The sequence below is a fragment of the Xyrauchen texanus genome, chromosome 12, assembly GCF_025860055.1.
Source record: "Xyrauchen texanus isolate HMW12.3.18 chromosome 12, RBS_HiC_50CHRs, whole genome shotgun sequence".
Taxonomy (NCBI): Eukaryota; Metazoa; Chordata; class Actinopteri; order Cypriniformes; family Catostomidae; genus Xyrauchen; species Xyrauchen texanus.
In genome coordinates this window covers 4,835,226-4,851,129 of record NC_068287.1, presented here as the reverse complement: position 1 = coordinate 4,851,129, position 15,904 = coordinate 4,835,226, and the positions used below count along the sequence as shown (strand labels likewise).

Here is a 15,904-nt window from a genome sequence, read left to right as displayed (position 1 = left end):
CAGCATTCTTCTTCTTCTTCCGGTTCAAAAACCAACTCACTTTGAATGTTCGCCACCTACTGGACTGAAGTGAGCAATATGGTTAAAATAATAATAATAATAATAATAATAATAATAATAATAATAACAATAGTAAATAATAAAAAAAGACAGAAAAGAAAGAAAAAAAACAATATATATATATATATATATATATATATATATATATATATATATATAGTTGGGTGTTGTCCCCCAACTATAAAAAACACATTAAATTACATAACATTAAGTACAAATTCATAAAATATATTTTACTGTTTTAGTCTTGTCCCCGACCCAGACAATCAACATTAAACAATGAAAAACAATTAAAAAAAATATATATATACAAATTATGTTACGTTTACAATTATGATAATCTAAAAAAAGAGTGAAATAAACATAAACCAATTCAATATTTATTGTGTGAAAATTAATAATTGATTTATATAAATTGTTCAAAATTTACGACTGTCCAGCCATCATTTTCACCAAAAGCAATTTTGCCCCAATAATGTTTTTAACCAAGTGGACAAAAAGTGTCAGTGAAGAGCATGCTTGAGATTAAAAATGACACAAGTAATGTTTGTAGAAAACAAAGAAAATTCAAGGAACATGTCACTTGTGAGCAGAATGTTTTTATTGGGCGTCATTTCCAATCAAGCTGTAATTTAGCAAAAGTATTCAAAAAAAGTGTGAAAATATTATTTAATTGTGTTTATTTAGGATGCATTAAATGATAGTTATGAAATTAGCCTTAGAAAGACAAAGAAGTCACACTTTTTCATTGTAAAAAAATTAATTAAATAAAAAGAAATGTCATTTCCATCAGCATAATTTCCACCACAGAATTCTATTAGGGGTGATGTCAGCTAATGTGGGTCATCAGGTAAAATGGTTCATTTAAGGTTAGAGCATGTCTGCTCTATCATAATTCCCCCCTACACAGATTCAAATGGTGTGATCTGTTGCCACAGTGGTGCTTGATCTGTTAAAAGTGAATTGATTGGTTTAAGGCTGCTAAGGTGGGCGGGGCAAGACTACAAATGGAGACTGTCATCAAAAACCGCATGGTAAGGGGTGTGACATATCAACCATTACTCTCGAGTATTAATCTGTCAGTGATAATACTCACGTTACAGGACATAGCCTATTAAGTGTTTCATTTGAAGTGTTTGGGTATGTTTTATGAAATACATTGTTTGGTTTATATAAAATAAAACGAATTTATTAGGAAAATGCAATTTCATTTGGTGGCCCATTTTACCTTAAAGTGGAAGATAAAATGGGCCCCAACTTTCAGTTGAAATGTGCCACTTTCCAAATAGACTTATAATGTATTTTTACAGCTCACCTTAACAATATTTTATATTACTCATCAACCAAATCATACATGCATACACAACACCATGTTCCATCTCCATACTCTTTATTTATTCAGACATAATTTTAAAAAGAGCTGAAAGGGACAGAAAGAAATGCCAAAAGTGGCAAATATTTCATCAGTGGAGTGAGGAGAGAATGAATGGAATAACATTTAACATATATTATTTGTGTAATTTTCTAAAGATTGTATCAAAAAACCTATTCACAACTAAAATATATTGTTCTAATGTTTTTAAGAGAACAACCTTTAACTTGTAATTTTGTGATGCTACACACATGTTGCTACACAGTTTTGCGCGCACACACACACACACATACACACACACACACACACACACACACACACACACACACACACACACACACATTGTCCTTCTATAACTTTGTCATGTCGTTTAAAAACAATGAAATGAATTGTACATTGATTCATTGGCATGATAAGTTTGACATTTTCTGGTCCATTTAACCTGATAAAGCGGCCCATTTGCCATGATAATGGTGTGGTTGTCTTTTTGGATGACTTTTGACCAATTAATTGCTGTGGAACAAAAACATAATTGTTTTATGACACATAAATGTATATAGAATTATAAAAGGTTCATTTGATAGGTTTTTAGACAATTAAACAAAAAGTGTCCCATTTTAGCTGACTTCACTAAACATGATACAGAATTTGAGATGTGTTGGAAATTAAAATGTCATGACAAAAATCTACTGTGGTGCATACACTGTTTGACATTGTTACAAACAAATAATAATAATAATAATAATAATAATAATAATAATAATACATGAATGTGTGTGATAACTTCTATTACTGGCACCTATTTATTTATTAAAATGTATTATTATTATTATCATCATCATCATTTTCTTGTCTCTGCTTTTATTGTGTTATTGATGCTTTGGCAACATATGTAAATCAAGCCAAAAAAGTACTTAAATCTGAAAAAAATCATAAAATTAGAAATAATAATTGATATTCAACAAAGTGTGACATATGTGCCAACCAAGCCCGGTTTCCCCCAAACATGCTGTGAGTGTCATCGTTTGTATTAGGAGGAGTCTGTGCCCAGCCCAGAGATAGAGCAGCAGATCTGCGGCACATACAGAGACATCTCTCCGGCCGGACAGACTGCATGGGCTGGGCTGAAAAGAGCGGGTGGATTCTTTCATGTTTTTTGCTTTGATAGCCGCACGGAGAAACACATTCACTCTTCCTGCGGCAGGTTCAGTCAGTTGGAGATGGACGAGGAAAGCTGTGGTAGGACATGCGCTTGAATGTCTAATTCGTGTTTTCAAATGCGAAAGGCGGCATTGCGTGTCAAACTGCGAGGATGTGATTTACCTCACTGAGCAAATTCAGTCTCTTGCGTTGTTTCGCTGTACTGTGATTTTGTCTGTTAGACAGATGTATCATTTGCATGGTAACAGGTTTGATGTCTATGGATGTGGGTGTTTTAAGTTTTGAGAATGTCTCAAACAGGTCCTTTAGACTCACCGCGGACTCTTAATTATTGAAGAGCGCAAGCAGCGCCTCATTCTGCATCAAACTGGCGTACTGTACTGCAACAGTGGGGAGACCACATCTATTCAAGTCGATGTTATCCAGGAAATAACAAACGTTGACCCAGTGGGGCATGTTGTCACACTGTAAAAGCTGTCATAGTGCACTGCTGTTTATTGACACTGATTTGAGAAAAATACTTGAATTACAATCTAAAGTATAAATAATAATAATAATTTAAAAAAGTAATCATCTAATCTAAAACATTTTTTACTTGGTCTATTGAAGGCTATTTGATTTGAGAAATATTTAAACTGTAAACAATTATGAAATATAAAACAATTCATTAAAGACACCAAAAATTGTCTGATGACTTAAATAAAACATTCAAGGCAAAAAATATTCTTCACAAATATCTTTCATTTTGGAGTCATGAACTTTTATAAGGTTTTAGAATATGTAAAAATATATATTTATATATATATAAAAAAAACAAAGCTTCACACACAGTCATGAGGGTCTAAAGATGTCTGTTTTTTTTTTTTTGTCACATGACAACAGAGTATTGGTTACACCACCTGACTTAGATTTGATGGACTAAAGTTTTTTAAATATGCATATTTGGCTCATATAAAATGTATAATGTTTTTCTTCAGTTTTGTTCATGTCAGAGAATAGCATCTTACCCAACAAATGCATTTAGATCTTCACTTCTATCACTTTATAAATCTTTTTCTGATGTAAACACAAGTAAAATCCCAATGTAACTTTAACTAGCACACCAATGAAGTTACGCAGTTTACTATCACTGCAATCCAAATAGCAATGAGAACATTAATTCAGTTTGCCATAGTATGGGATTACATGATGGAATTCACCAGCTTTCAGTTTGTGTGTGCTGTTGTATGATGTTCATAACTTGATGAAATAGTCCTTTCAATTATTCATCGTTCAGTTTGCTGAGATCAGAATGCATCCTGAAATTGAATAGTGGTAGCAAAGAGGCCGGTTACAGGATACTGTTTGCGGTAGTCTCTTAAAGGATATTACATGGTTAATGGCATTAACTTGCATTTCTTTGATTGATAGTTCACGGAGATTTGTGCTTGAGTTGAGATCAAATTGGCTTTTTGTCGACAGTGGCTTTTTGCTGAGCTTAGCACTATTCGTCCCATACTGTTTATGCTACGGACATGAATGATACCAAAGTCTTTTTTAGCAAGTCAGTCTACTGGCGGCCATCTTTGGAATGCTCTCTGGCAGCTATTTTTCTATGTAAACAAACAGCATACAAGTGCAGTTCCTAAATGGGAAAAGACCGAAATCTCCAAAATGGGAACACAAGAACATATTTCAAATCAGCAGTAAAATCTGACAACACTGGTATCATAAATTGTGCTTCTTTGCCTCAGATTTTGCTATTTTCCCAGCTTTTATAGCTAATGCTCATGCGAGTTCTTGAGTTGATTGACAGGTGATGTCTGTATCTAAAAGGTAATTGGCTCTTTTACCTGTAAGGTGGGACTTTCTACATCCGTTGTACATCCCATTCATTTTAATAGAAGTGGCAAGTGTCTGCTAAAAAGTATCTAATGATACTTTTAAAAACATGCGGCTTGTTGAAGAAAGATGTGCTTTTACTTTTCTAAATTACCAGACTCACGATTTTTGCCTGGTTGATGATAAAACAGGTGAAAACAATCCCATAGGTTTACCTTGAAGGAGGGATTTGAGCCATATCTAGAGACTAGAATATTGTAGAGACTTGGGAGTCGGCTCTGTTGGCTTGGATCAGTAACCAACCTCTAGAATACCCAAGCAACTAGTGATGGGAAGATCGGATCATTTTACTCACTTGGATCTTTGAGTGTTGTTCAGCAAAATGAATTAATCTTTATTGAAGTAATTTCGTTTATTTCGTTCATTTGAGCAGAATAAAATGAAAATGTTGCATTTTCAATAGCCAAATCCCCCCAACACGTCTACTTATGCAAACTTTGATTATAGTCCCAATAAGGAAAAATTTTAATGCAGCAAAGGACAAATTATGAGAAACAGAAATCATTAGTTCGCCTCTGAAATTTCTTGTCTGAGCCATTCGTAATTTCTGTTTCCTGTGTGAGCAATGCATAGCGTATACGGCTGTCACGTGACAAAAGGAGGAATGACTCGGACCAAAAGAGTTGAAAGGTGAATTAACAATTACAGTTTCCGGTACAGCGCCTATGCGGTTTTCACATAACAAATGAATGGAGGTTGTGTAATGCACATTTAAAAGATGCTGTGTCAAGTTCACTCAGATGCCATTTGCTGCTACTGTCAAGCAATTATCACAATTGCTTGACAGCGCTACGCGCGTTCGTGGAGAGATTGACAGGCAGGAATTTGGTCAATAGTTGCTGCAAGCCTCTTATAATCGACCGATTGCTGTACAAGAAGGCGGGACTTACAAAGAGGGGTTAAAGCAATACAAATTTGTGCACACATACAATGAAGTATTAGACCAGATGCACATCATAATTCAACTAAAGCTGTTTCCCGGACATTTTTGCAAATTTAGAAATCCCCGCCGGATGCTTTTTTAAGGTCTGAAAAAGAGGACATATGGTCACCCTAGCCAACATAAACCATTCCTAACACAAAACTTGAAATATATCGCACAAGTTGTATGGACTACTTTTTGTGCTTTTTGTTATTGTTGGAGCTTTATATAACTCACCATTGACTTTTGCTGGAAAGCTCAAACATTCTCCCTAACATTTCCTTTTGTGTTCTACAGAAGCAAAAATGCAATATGGGTTTGGAACATAGAGTCTTTCGTCTGAAGTACTAGTCAAGTCTCGAGTTTTTCGTCATGAGTCCAAGTCGAGTCTCAAGTCACTAAAGGTTTCATCTTATGAATATATATATATATATATGTATATATATATATATATATATATATATATATATATATATATATATATATATATATATATATATATATATATATATATATATTTAAGCACTCTACTTAAAAATTATAAATGTATGATCTTTGAAAAATCTGGGATACTAATAGGATTCTACCTGACCATGTAAACATTTTATTTATTTATTTAATGATTTCACTTTTATTACTTATTAACTTATCCTGTTTTTTGTTTGTTTGTAATTGTCACAATTCACTGTTGTTTGCTATGTATTTCTCCCCTGTCATCTGTTGCTCCCGGACTACACTTCCCATAATTCCCTGCCCTCATCACTGCCAGCTGTCCTCGATTGTCCTCACCCGTGTTTCATTAACTCATTATCATTTGTTTATATAATGCCCTGATTTCTGTTCAGTCCTTGTGAGTTGATATGTTTATGCATGTGATTCTCTAGTTCATGGTCCGGTTTATTTCTTGTTTTTTTTAACATTTTGACCATACTTCCTGGTTCCCAGTTTTACCCTGTTTTGTATTTTGATTTATTCTTTTAGCATTAAAAACTTGCTGCACTTAGATCAAGCTCTCGTGACCTCATTTCAGACATTACATTAATAAAGGTGCCTTATTTTTTCTCATGGTCAGTTCAACAAGGCTCACAAGCAATGCAATATGACCTCTGCAATATGATTATCATTAGGTAGGGCTGGGCGATTTGGCCCAAAAAAACAATCGCAATATTTTTTTCAAATAGTTATATTTTGTACATTTAATATCATTAATGGGGCAGAACAGCATTCCACATGTTTGTTAGACCGCAAGAACGAATTAAACATAACTTGTTTGTTTACAAGTAAATTCCAGAGGGTAAGCTATATTTTAAGTACACTCAGTTTAGGATTTAAACCTACATGAGGTGTGTGACCTATTTTTCATGAAATTGAGCCAATTTCATAATCTTCAGCTGATGTTTGACTCCACTGAAAGACTTTATGACAATTCACTCAGTAGGTGGCGGTAATGCCCATAAACTGATTTGCCAACCGGCAATAAACAGCACCAGAGTAAAAATATGTAACAGTTAAATTGGCCTGGTTGTTTTAGAAGCAAGCTTCCAGTAGCTGGTCAACTAAATAAAGTGAAGCTTTCAAACAGAGTATAGAGTTAACGGAAAAAAACGTACCATCCTCCATCGTGGCTGAGTCTAGGGCACTCTCCCTCCCATTGCTCGCTGGTTTAGATAGCATCCATTTGGTTGAATCACTTCCACTTTTCCTTGATGTTTCTGTAGTCACTTTAATTTTTTTTTTTACTCTTCCTTACACTGTTGGTAGGTCCGGTGGTAGCCGTGTGCGGCCAACAGCAGAGACACTTCCTGAGAGACATTTTAGTTTCGCTAATCTCTAACGAGTGGACCGTCTGCACCTCGTTTATTGACCACAGCGTGGTTTTTCACACAGCCATTTCTTTTTTTCACAATTCGAAAGTCGCATGAACAAATGATACTGTTATCGCTGTTGCTAACTTTAAAACTAGCGGGTTGATGTCGCGTGTCAGAAATCCAGTGACGCTGGTATTGATGATTCTCCCTGACCAATCAGTGATCTGCAGGGTTTGACGTCACATTTAGTTCGGCTTGGCTTGCTTGGGTCCTCGACCGAGGTGGTACTAAAAAAGTATCAGGTACCAGGTACTATCCACAGTGGAAAAGCCCAAAGAGTTGAGTTGAGTCGAGTTGTACCGTGCAGTGGAAAAGCGTCATTACTTTGCTGAACTGGTTGTGTTTTTAGCGACATGTACCTGTTTCAATCAGCTACTCTAGATGTAGAACATAGGCTAAATATAAAAAATTACTCAAAAGTTTATCATTGATATCAAAACTTTTCCCCCCCGATAAATATCAATATCGTTTTATCGCCCAGCCATATCATTAGGTATAATTTTGACAAAAACATGCCAGCTGTTTTAAGTCTACAAATAACTGTACATGTGCTGATTGCAAGATGCTAATATACAGGACAAATCTCTCTCTCACACACACACACACACACACACACAGAGAGAGAGAAAGAGAGGGAGGGGCAACATATACACTACGAAATCATTGATAAAAGTGACAAATTGACGCAACCTCTGGTCAGCGACTGTTCGATCCTAATGAGCTATGTAGCTACTCTGCCCAATGTTTGCGACAGTTCAATATTAGCTAGCTTTGTGTGTTAATTAATGTGATTAACCTTTGAGAATGTGTTCTTCCTGAAGTTTCTGCTTCTGAGCGCACAACCAAATTTGAGCACAAATGGCACAACAGGCACCGTCAAGTTTAATGGGACTCTCATCAAATTTAGATTTTTTTGAGTCCTTTGTGTCGAGTCAAAGTCTATTAAAATGCGACTTGAGTCAGAGTCTCTAACTCTAGTCCCCATCTCTGGTTTAAAATGACTTGACTGAGAAAAATGATCATTTTATGAAGCCGTGGCCCAATGTGAGCTTGTATGCAGTAGTTTGAGCTGCTCTGTGTACGTTCACAGATCTGCTGTGAGGCGCGCAGGAAAATGCGTAGGAGGTTTTTCAGCACAGCATATTACACGTCTCTTCTTTCTGAGAAAGAATCTGTTTGTCTGCTAGTTGGGTGAATCTCATGAAGAAATGTATGGCTCGTTGCCTATTTCACCTACAGAAAGAGAACTCTCTCATTTTCATGACAATGAGTAGAGCTGGGTAAATATGTAGATTTCTCCAATTAATCAGTAGATTGATTCTTTAAAGTTGCACTCAGTAATTATTTCCTCATTAAAAGCTTTTTTGTTTTGTTTTATTCTACATGGTGAGGGTCCGCACATGGGGGCTGCCATTTTACAATCACATGTTTATTATTATGACAGTTAAATAAATAGTTAATGAACTGTAAAGCCCTATGTTGTAATATGTAGGTATTTTTTTTAAATAAATATTTTCATGATGTACCAAGTTAGAAGGTTCCTTGAATAATTAACAACATTAGATGAGAGGCAATTTCTTTCATATGTCAGGCAGGCACTGCTTATGCAAAAGGGCTTTCTATTCTCTTTTGAAGGGCTGTAATAACTTTTGCCACTCTGCAATTTATTCAACCTCACTGCTGAATAGAGTTACTGGATCACAGTCTTGCTCTTTCACTTTTGGGCCTGTATGAAAAGCTCTTAACTTAAAGTTTGGCTCACAAGTTTATCCAAGAAATCTACTGTGATTAATAATGAAAAAAGACCATCTAATAAATTTGTTTTTAATCTCTTCACATCTATTTAGGCAAAGTTCCTCAAGGCTTCGACAAATTGGCATTACAGTTCATGACCACTAAGGGGCTACATTGTAGCAAAGTTAAAGAGCCCTATGTTGCGGTTTAATAATGCAATTCAGTGTAAATTATGAGTTGTAATAAGGCTTTTTGGCAGTTGGAGCAGAGGGTTTTTCCACTGTGGACAATAATTTCGAATTTAAAGGATTTCTATTATTGCTTGATGCTTTTTGCTTTTGATAAAACTCCATAATAAAGTTTACAGACAGATAGGCTTCTCTATATTCAGGATTTTTAACCAGAGGGTTCCACGAAGACACCAAATATCTAGAATTAAAAAAAAACATTTTTACTTCTTAATATACACCAAATAACATTCATTAAATCGTAGACATTGGTTCCACACAATTAAAATGAGTTTCTTTGATATTAAATAAAAATGTAGGCTCTACTCATATACTTTGTGTAGAAAAAACCTAAATGGTTTGAGTAAACTTAACTTAAACTGGGCAATATTTTAGATGATATAAAAAAAATCCTGATTAGAGGTATGCATCCATTTGAACATTTCATAGCAATGTGACCATTTCACTTTTTAATGACTGTGTTGAATATCACTTGGACTTCACGCAATTGTAACCAGTTCCTACTTGACCCGCTCCGAGTGGGTTTTGAACCAACATCTCCAGCATGGTAGGCGGGTGTGCTAACGAGGATGCTAAAGGATACAGCCTCTAGAATGTCACTAGTGCACCTCTTGAGGCCAGGGGAGTGAGGTTTACACATACTGCATGGTACCATTACATAATATTTTTATATTCTCATCATCTCAAACATAAACGTATTAAGTTGATTAAACATGTATTGGTTTAGTATTTTCAGTAGAGCTGCTTTCCCTTTTTTCCAGTGTAGTTTTACATACACATATCATCACCCCATCTGATTCTAGCTCTCAGGAGACATCCCTTACATTCTCATTTTATTTCCCTTGTCTTTTGACCCTCTTTTACAGGCTTATGCTGAGGAATGAATAGCACATGAAAGGGAAGTGAACAGTTCAATGTGAAGCAAGCTGCTGAGTTGATAGAACTCTGATGTCATGTGACATGTTTGATGTGTAGCTGCAGCACTTTAATCCCCATGACTTTGCAGCTTACACAGAAGAAATGTGTCCCTCCACTTCCCTCTGTCCCTCTCTCTGTCCTATCTGTCGGACTCTTGTTCTATGTCCTTGTGGTGTTCTCACCCTTGTTGACTGTGATTGACAGACATACAATCACCATGCTTGGCCAACAAAAAGTCATTTGTCTGTCCACACTGAATGTGAAACTGAATAAAACAGCGCAGTCTTCCAATTGTTGTCAAGGTTTGCTGTAGGTTCACTATTACCATTGAAGAGCTGCAAACTTCTGACAAACATTTGCGGCGAATCACAAGCTCATTTGCATGTGAAAATGAGGCAAATTTGCAGCTAGTTTGCCAAAAATGTAATTTCAGCATTTTAGGCGTTTTCCCTAAAAATAAAAATGCTTTGCATGACTATAAAAAAAGGAAACAATACATGCCTAAAAATTATTATGAGTGCTGATTAGGGATGTCATAAAACATCGATATATCAGTTATTGATCGGCACGTTATTTTAATCAATATATTTTTGAGGCATCGAATATAAAAATTAGCCAACATTTCAATTAGAAGCCCAATTTGCATGCTTTCCAACTCACTCAGTGTCCCTCTGTTTATCAGTGTGGAGTAATAGCATTGGGAGACCGCAAGAGGGCGATATACCATTTACTGAAGCGCACGCACACACACACACACACACACACACACAGGACGAGCTTAAATGGCAAAGGAGATGGCAGTACAAAGTTTGGTACTTCTTCAAGACTGAACAAAGTGACATTGATGAGTTTGCTGGTCATTAAAACTGGTGTAACTTTGCAAATTGAACGATTAGAAATGGCGACATTTATTCAACAAGCTGTCAAACCACAAAACGACATACTTGGAATTGGAAAATACGTAGTGTAGGTTCTATGAAAAATACATATAAACAATATATCATCCAGTTATACTTGAGTAAATAATCTTTGTCCTTTGATAATGATTTGGGTCGAATTTAATAGAAAACTCTGTTGACGATGAGCATTGGAGGTGTGCATGTACCTTTTGTAGAAAATAAATAGTTGCTTTGAATTTAGAACATGCCATGTCGTTCACCAGATGTGTCCGGTGTGCGACCATCTTTAATTTACCCTATTTACAAAAGTTGTCTTGAGAAATATGTCTGAAGAGACTAATACTATTTTGAAACAAGCAGCCCTATTTACTGTAAATCTGAAAAAAATCGTGATATATATATATATATATATATATATATATATATATATATATATATATATATAGACGCCAGCTTTCACTTTAAACAAAATATCACATTCACGCTTTTGTCCCATGACACTTTTGCGTTAGTCTCCACTCACGTTTTGATGTTCAGCCATCTCTATCATGAGTGCATTGTTGTGCTTGACCCCCTCCTGCTCCTCCTTCCTACCCACTACCATCCCAACTTTTTACGTCTTTCACACCCTATTCATCAGCCTTTTTTAAGTCTGAGGTGTAAACGACATGCCTCCTCCTCTCCTTCAGTCGGTCAACAGATCCTGATACTCCCTACTTCATGAAGATGATGACTGATTCTTTCTGTTTAGATACAAATCACAGACTGTTCAGTGAAGTGACATATTCTTTCAGTGGGTCAAACCAATGATATTCCTCATTCACAGCCCGCATTTGAATGCTATTGGCTCTTTACAGACAAGAAACGTCAGCAAAGGAGTCTTGCACTGCAAACTAGCTCACAATGAGCGATCACATATTTGCGTGCTTATTGCAGTGTCACAGATTCTTTTTGGGGAGTCTCGTTATGCCTATTTTCACAGCTTTTGACAGAAAATGACATTTAAGGCAAAACTGTCCACTTCAATGATCCATTTGTTACAAAGTTGCTTGTTTCGTTTCAGCATGTGTTTATATGCAGATATGCAATAAGAGTTTTATTAACTAAAAGGGGTAGAATATTTATGGAAGTCAAATGTGAGAAAACTTATGCTGTATGCTTACGCCAAAGTGTCTGATTAAAAATAATGGATTCAAATAACAAATTAACCAAACAGCTTTACTGATTCCCACCCAGTACCACAGCAGTTGCCATGTGTTGCCAAGCAACAGTATCATTTTGATAGTATTCAGAGGTTTTAAAAGATCTCAAGTTGTGCAGATTTCTTTTGGAGAATATATTGGGGTGGGTGAGCGCCACAGTCATTATTTCTTATTATAACACAATATGTCATCTCAGTGTCAACAATGAACATGATGTAGGTGGACTACTTTCTGTAATTATAATTGTGGTTATGGATTACAAATAAATCTACAAAATTCCCAGATGGTGTAATATACTCAAAGCATTTCTAAGACAAATAGAAAAGAATATATAAACAGTATATTGTAGTTTTCACATATCAAACAGATGATGCAACAAATGATAGAACAGGATTAATGAATTCTGCACTGATATATATGAGACTCAACTGGCTGTCAAAAACATATTGAGCCACACACAACACAACACATTTCTCAGGCATGTATTGGGTCTAGACTCACATCTTTAGTAGTAGCCTCAAATGGCATTAGTCAAATCACATTGTTCATGTGTTGTACTTGCTATAGTTTACTTCTATGTTATTTCTTCATCAAACAGCAATGTCAAATGTAAATCAATTCAGTTAGTGAAACAACAGCGGCACTTTGAGAAACAAATAACATTTAGCATACTGATCATTCACAACCATTGCGCAGAAAACTGACATGGTACAGTAGTCACTTGTATTAATGTAGTATCCATTTGTTATGTAATAAAAAAGAAATAGATGTCCTGTGGTAGTAAACTTATATAGATATGAAAATATAATTTACGGAAGTCCAAATATATATTGTGGCACTATTACATATCTCGAGTCACAAATACGCATTTGGTAACCACGCAAGAAAAAACAATATAGAAAAACATATGTCTCTAAAGACTCAAGATATGCATTTAAGGGTTAAGCCGGGTTGGGAGAAAGTATTTTAACATTGGAAATATTTTACATTTAATTTTTAAAGTCAACATGAAACTTCATTTGAACTCATTTTACTTCCATAATATGACATACTTTAAAGTGAAATGAAGTAAAAAAAAAAAAAAAGAATGTTGTTTTGAGAGCAGAAGATGAGAGGGGAATAACACTGAAAAAACATTGAGTATTATTAGCAGTGAGAGGAGAGGAGAAGCATTGGACATTGGAAAGAGGAAACAAACACAAAACATCATTGTGAGGTATTGAGACAGAGTGTTAAAGAGAAGTTGTGGGTTTATCTGACAGCACAAATTTACACACTCACACATAAATGCGAGAACTTAAAGAGGAAGAGTCCTGCGCTCTGTACAAACGCTACGAGATTCTGTAAGAGGACCAGCATGCTGATGTTGCTAGATGTGGGCTCTGAAATTGGGGAATAAAAAGAAGAGGCAAAGACAGAGGAAAAAAATACATTTGGCTTGCAGTCATGGGGACAGTTACTGAACTGTGTGTGTCCAGTTTTCAGACTTTCTTGTGTCCGACGGTACGAAGCAGTCCACCAGGTAAGAGCTGCTTAATAATCTAGTTATCAAAAAACACACTATTATTCTCTGGGTATTTGTCTTGATCATCTGAAATACAGATGTAGTAGCACTTTTTGATTGAAGAATTGCAATGTAAGTGAATGGGGCCAATTTATAAACCTTAAAATACTCCCTGTTTCAAAGGTATAGTCACAAAATGTAACCATTATACTGTAAATGTTAACATGATTTTTGTGTGATAAAACACTTACTAACCTTATCTGTGTAAAGTTAAATTCAATAATACAATTCACTGGCATAAAGACACAATTCCAGTAAACCAATCATGTTACACCTATAATGTTTACGTTTTGTAGCTATACTTTTGAAAAAGTGTGTATTTAATTTTTTTTGTAATGTACTGGACCCCCTTCACATTTGAATGTGTCCATATGGGTGACAAGTCGAAAATCTTTTTTGTGGTAATCAACATTATGCTACATCTGCTGTTAGGCTACTTCCCCATTAATACTGAATACCGGATAAAACTGAAAATGACGTTTTCGTTTTCGAAACGCTCACCGTCCACACTACTATTTTCAAACATTTTTCAAAAGTTGCTTGTCCCAACTGAAAAAAGGCACGCATACCTTAGCATGGCGAAATTTCACAGGCGAAGATTACGTGGGCTGATGTTGAGCGCATGTGAAACCAGCAACAATATAATTGGCTGCACTTTAAACTCTGTGAGACTTAAAGGAGCTGTAAGTGATTTTGGCCATTCTACCTTCCACGAGACTGAGCCGTTGATTGAGCCATGCCCCCTCTTTCCAAAACATTGCACCGATACCGATATTGAAACTGACACAAAGACTGTTCACACGGTTGTCAAACACAACAGTAGAGAAATAGTGCCCTCAACTGACTAATTATGAATCAGAATATGGCATTAAGCCTCAATAATTCACTGCAACTACAACACTATGAGAACGGGCAAAATTATTGACAGACAGAAAACGTCAGAGGCCGCGGTCCGTGGACACATTTTTGTTTGCTGTTTACAAAGTCTAGATCGGTCATGGAGACCACTAGAGTGGTCCTTGTCCATTGTAAATATTCAGTGTATAGTAGATCTACAGTATACGAAGTACCACCCATAGAGAGGTCACTACCAAACCAAGCAGCTTCCTATTGGTCAACGCGGCAAAATTCACATATCAGCATTACCCTGCGTCATTTCCATGTGTAGTCTAAAACATAAGCGTTCTTGTGTTCTGCTGCCAGACAACAATTCTGAGTAAAATTTCCTTTGCCTTTGAAGGAATGCAATGTCAAGGTTGTATAAAGTAAAACATTTTTTTGATTATTTTCTCCCCAATTTGGAATGGCCAATTACCAATGCACTCCAAGTCCTCATGGTGGTGTAGTGACTCGCTTCAATCTGGGTGGCAGAGGACGAATCTCAGTTGCCTCCGTGTTGGAGACATCCGTGCATCTTGTCACATGGCTTGTTGAGGGCGTTATCACAGAAACATAGTGCGTGTGGAGGCTTCACGCTTTTCCCAGCTGCATCCATGCACAACTCACCAGGCGCCCCACCACATTATAGCAACCACGATGAGGTTACCCCATGTGACTCTACCCTCCCTAGCAACTGCGCCAATTTGGTTCCTTTGGAGACCTGGCTGGAGTCACTCAGCACGCCCTGTATTTGAACTCGCGACTCCAGGGGTGGTAGTCAGCGTCTTTACTCGCTGAGCTACCCAGGCCCCCTAAGTAACATTTATCTTTAACAATGCCATCGAATTGAATAACAGACACAACAACACTGCTACAACATGGGCCTCCATCTTGATTATTTTGGGTTGAATGGATCACATGACTGCATTCCTTACAATTTGAACTTGCATACCTTAAAAAAATATATGAATGGACTTTCATTGGGAATTGTTTGGACAAGCGTTGTTGTTTATTATTATTATTTTTTTATCATTCACAGGAATATCAGAAATGTGTAAATTAAATATGGCCAATTTCACTTAGCATGTGGCGTGTAACAATAGTTTATGCACTAGAATCAACAGTTCCTGGAACAGCAAGAAGAAGGACTGTAATAGAGGTAGCGTGTTTGTGCCGAATGAACTTGTAGTCTGTCA

General features: G+C 36.2%; 1 protein-coding gene across 2 annotated transcripts in view; it reads left to right on the top strand.

Moving 5' to 3' along the window:
- Nucleotides 1-2,557: 2,557 nt before the first annotated feature.
- The window catches only part of cyth1a (cytohesin 1a), a 73,300-nt gene continuing 59,953 nt past the window's right edge, over nucleotides 2,558-15,904 (top strand). Inside the window, exon 1 of one of the 2 annotated variants that reach the window (XM_052139342.1) lies at nucleotides 2,558-2,671. In XM_052139342.1, coding sequence (XP_051995302.1) covers nucleotides 2,653-2,671 — 19 coding nt within the window. In that variant the 5' untranslated portion in view covers nucleotides 2,558-2,652. Of the gene's footprint in view, nucleotides 2,672-13,566; nucleotides 13,788-15,904 lie in introns of those variants that run through there. The other variant, XM_052139340.1, reaches the window with a different exon arrangement.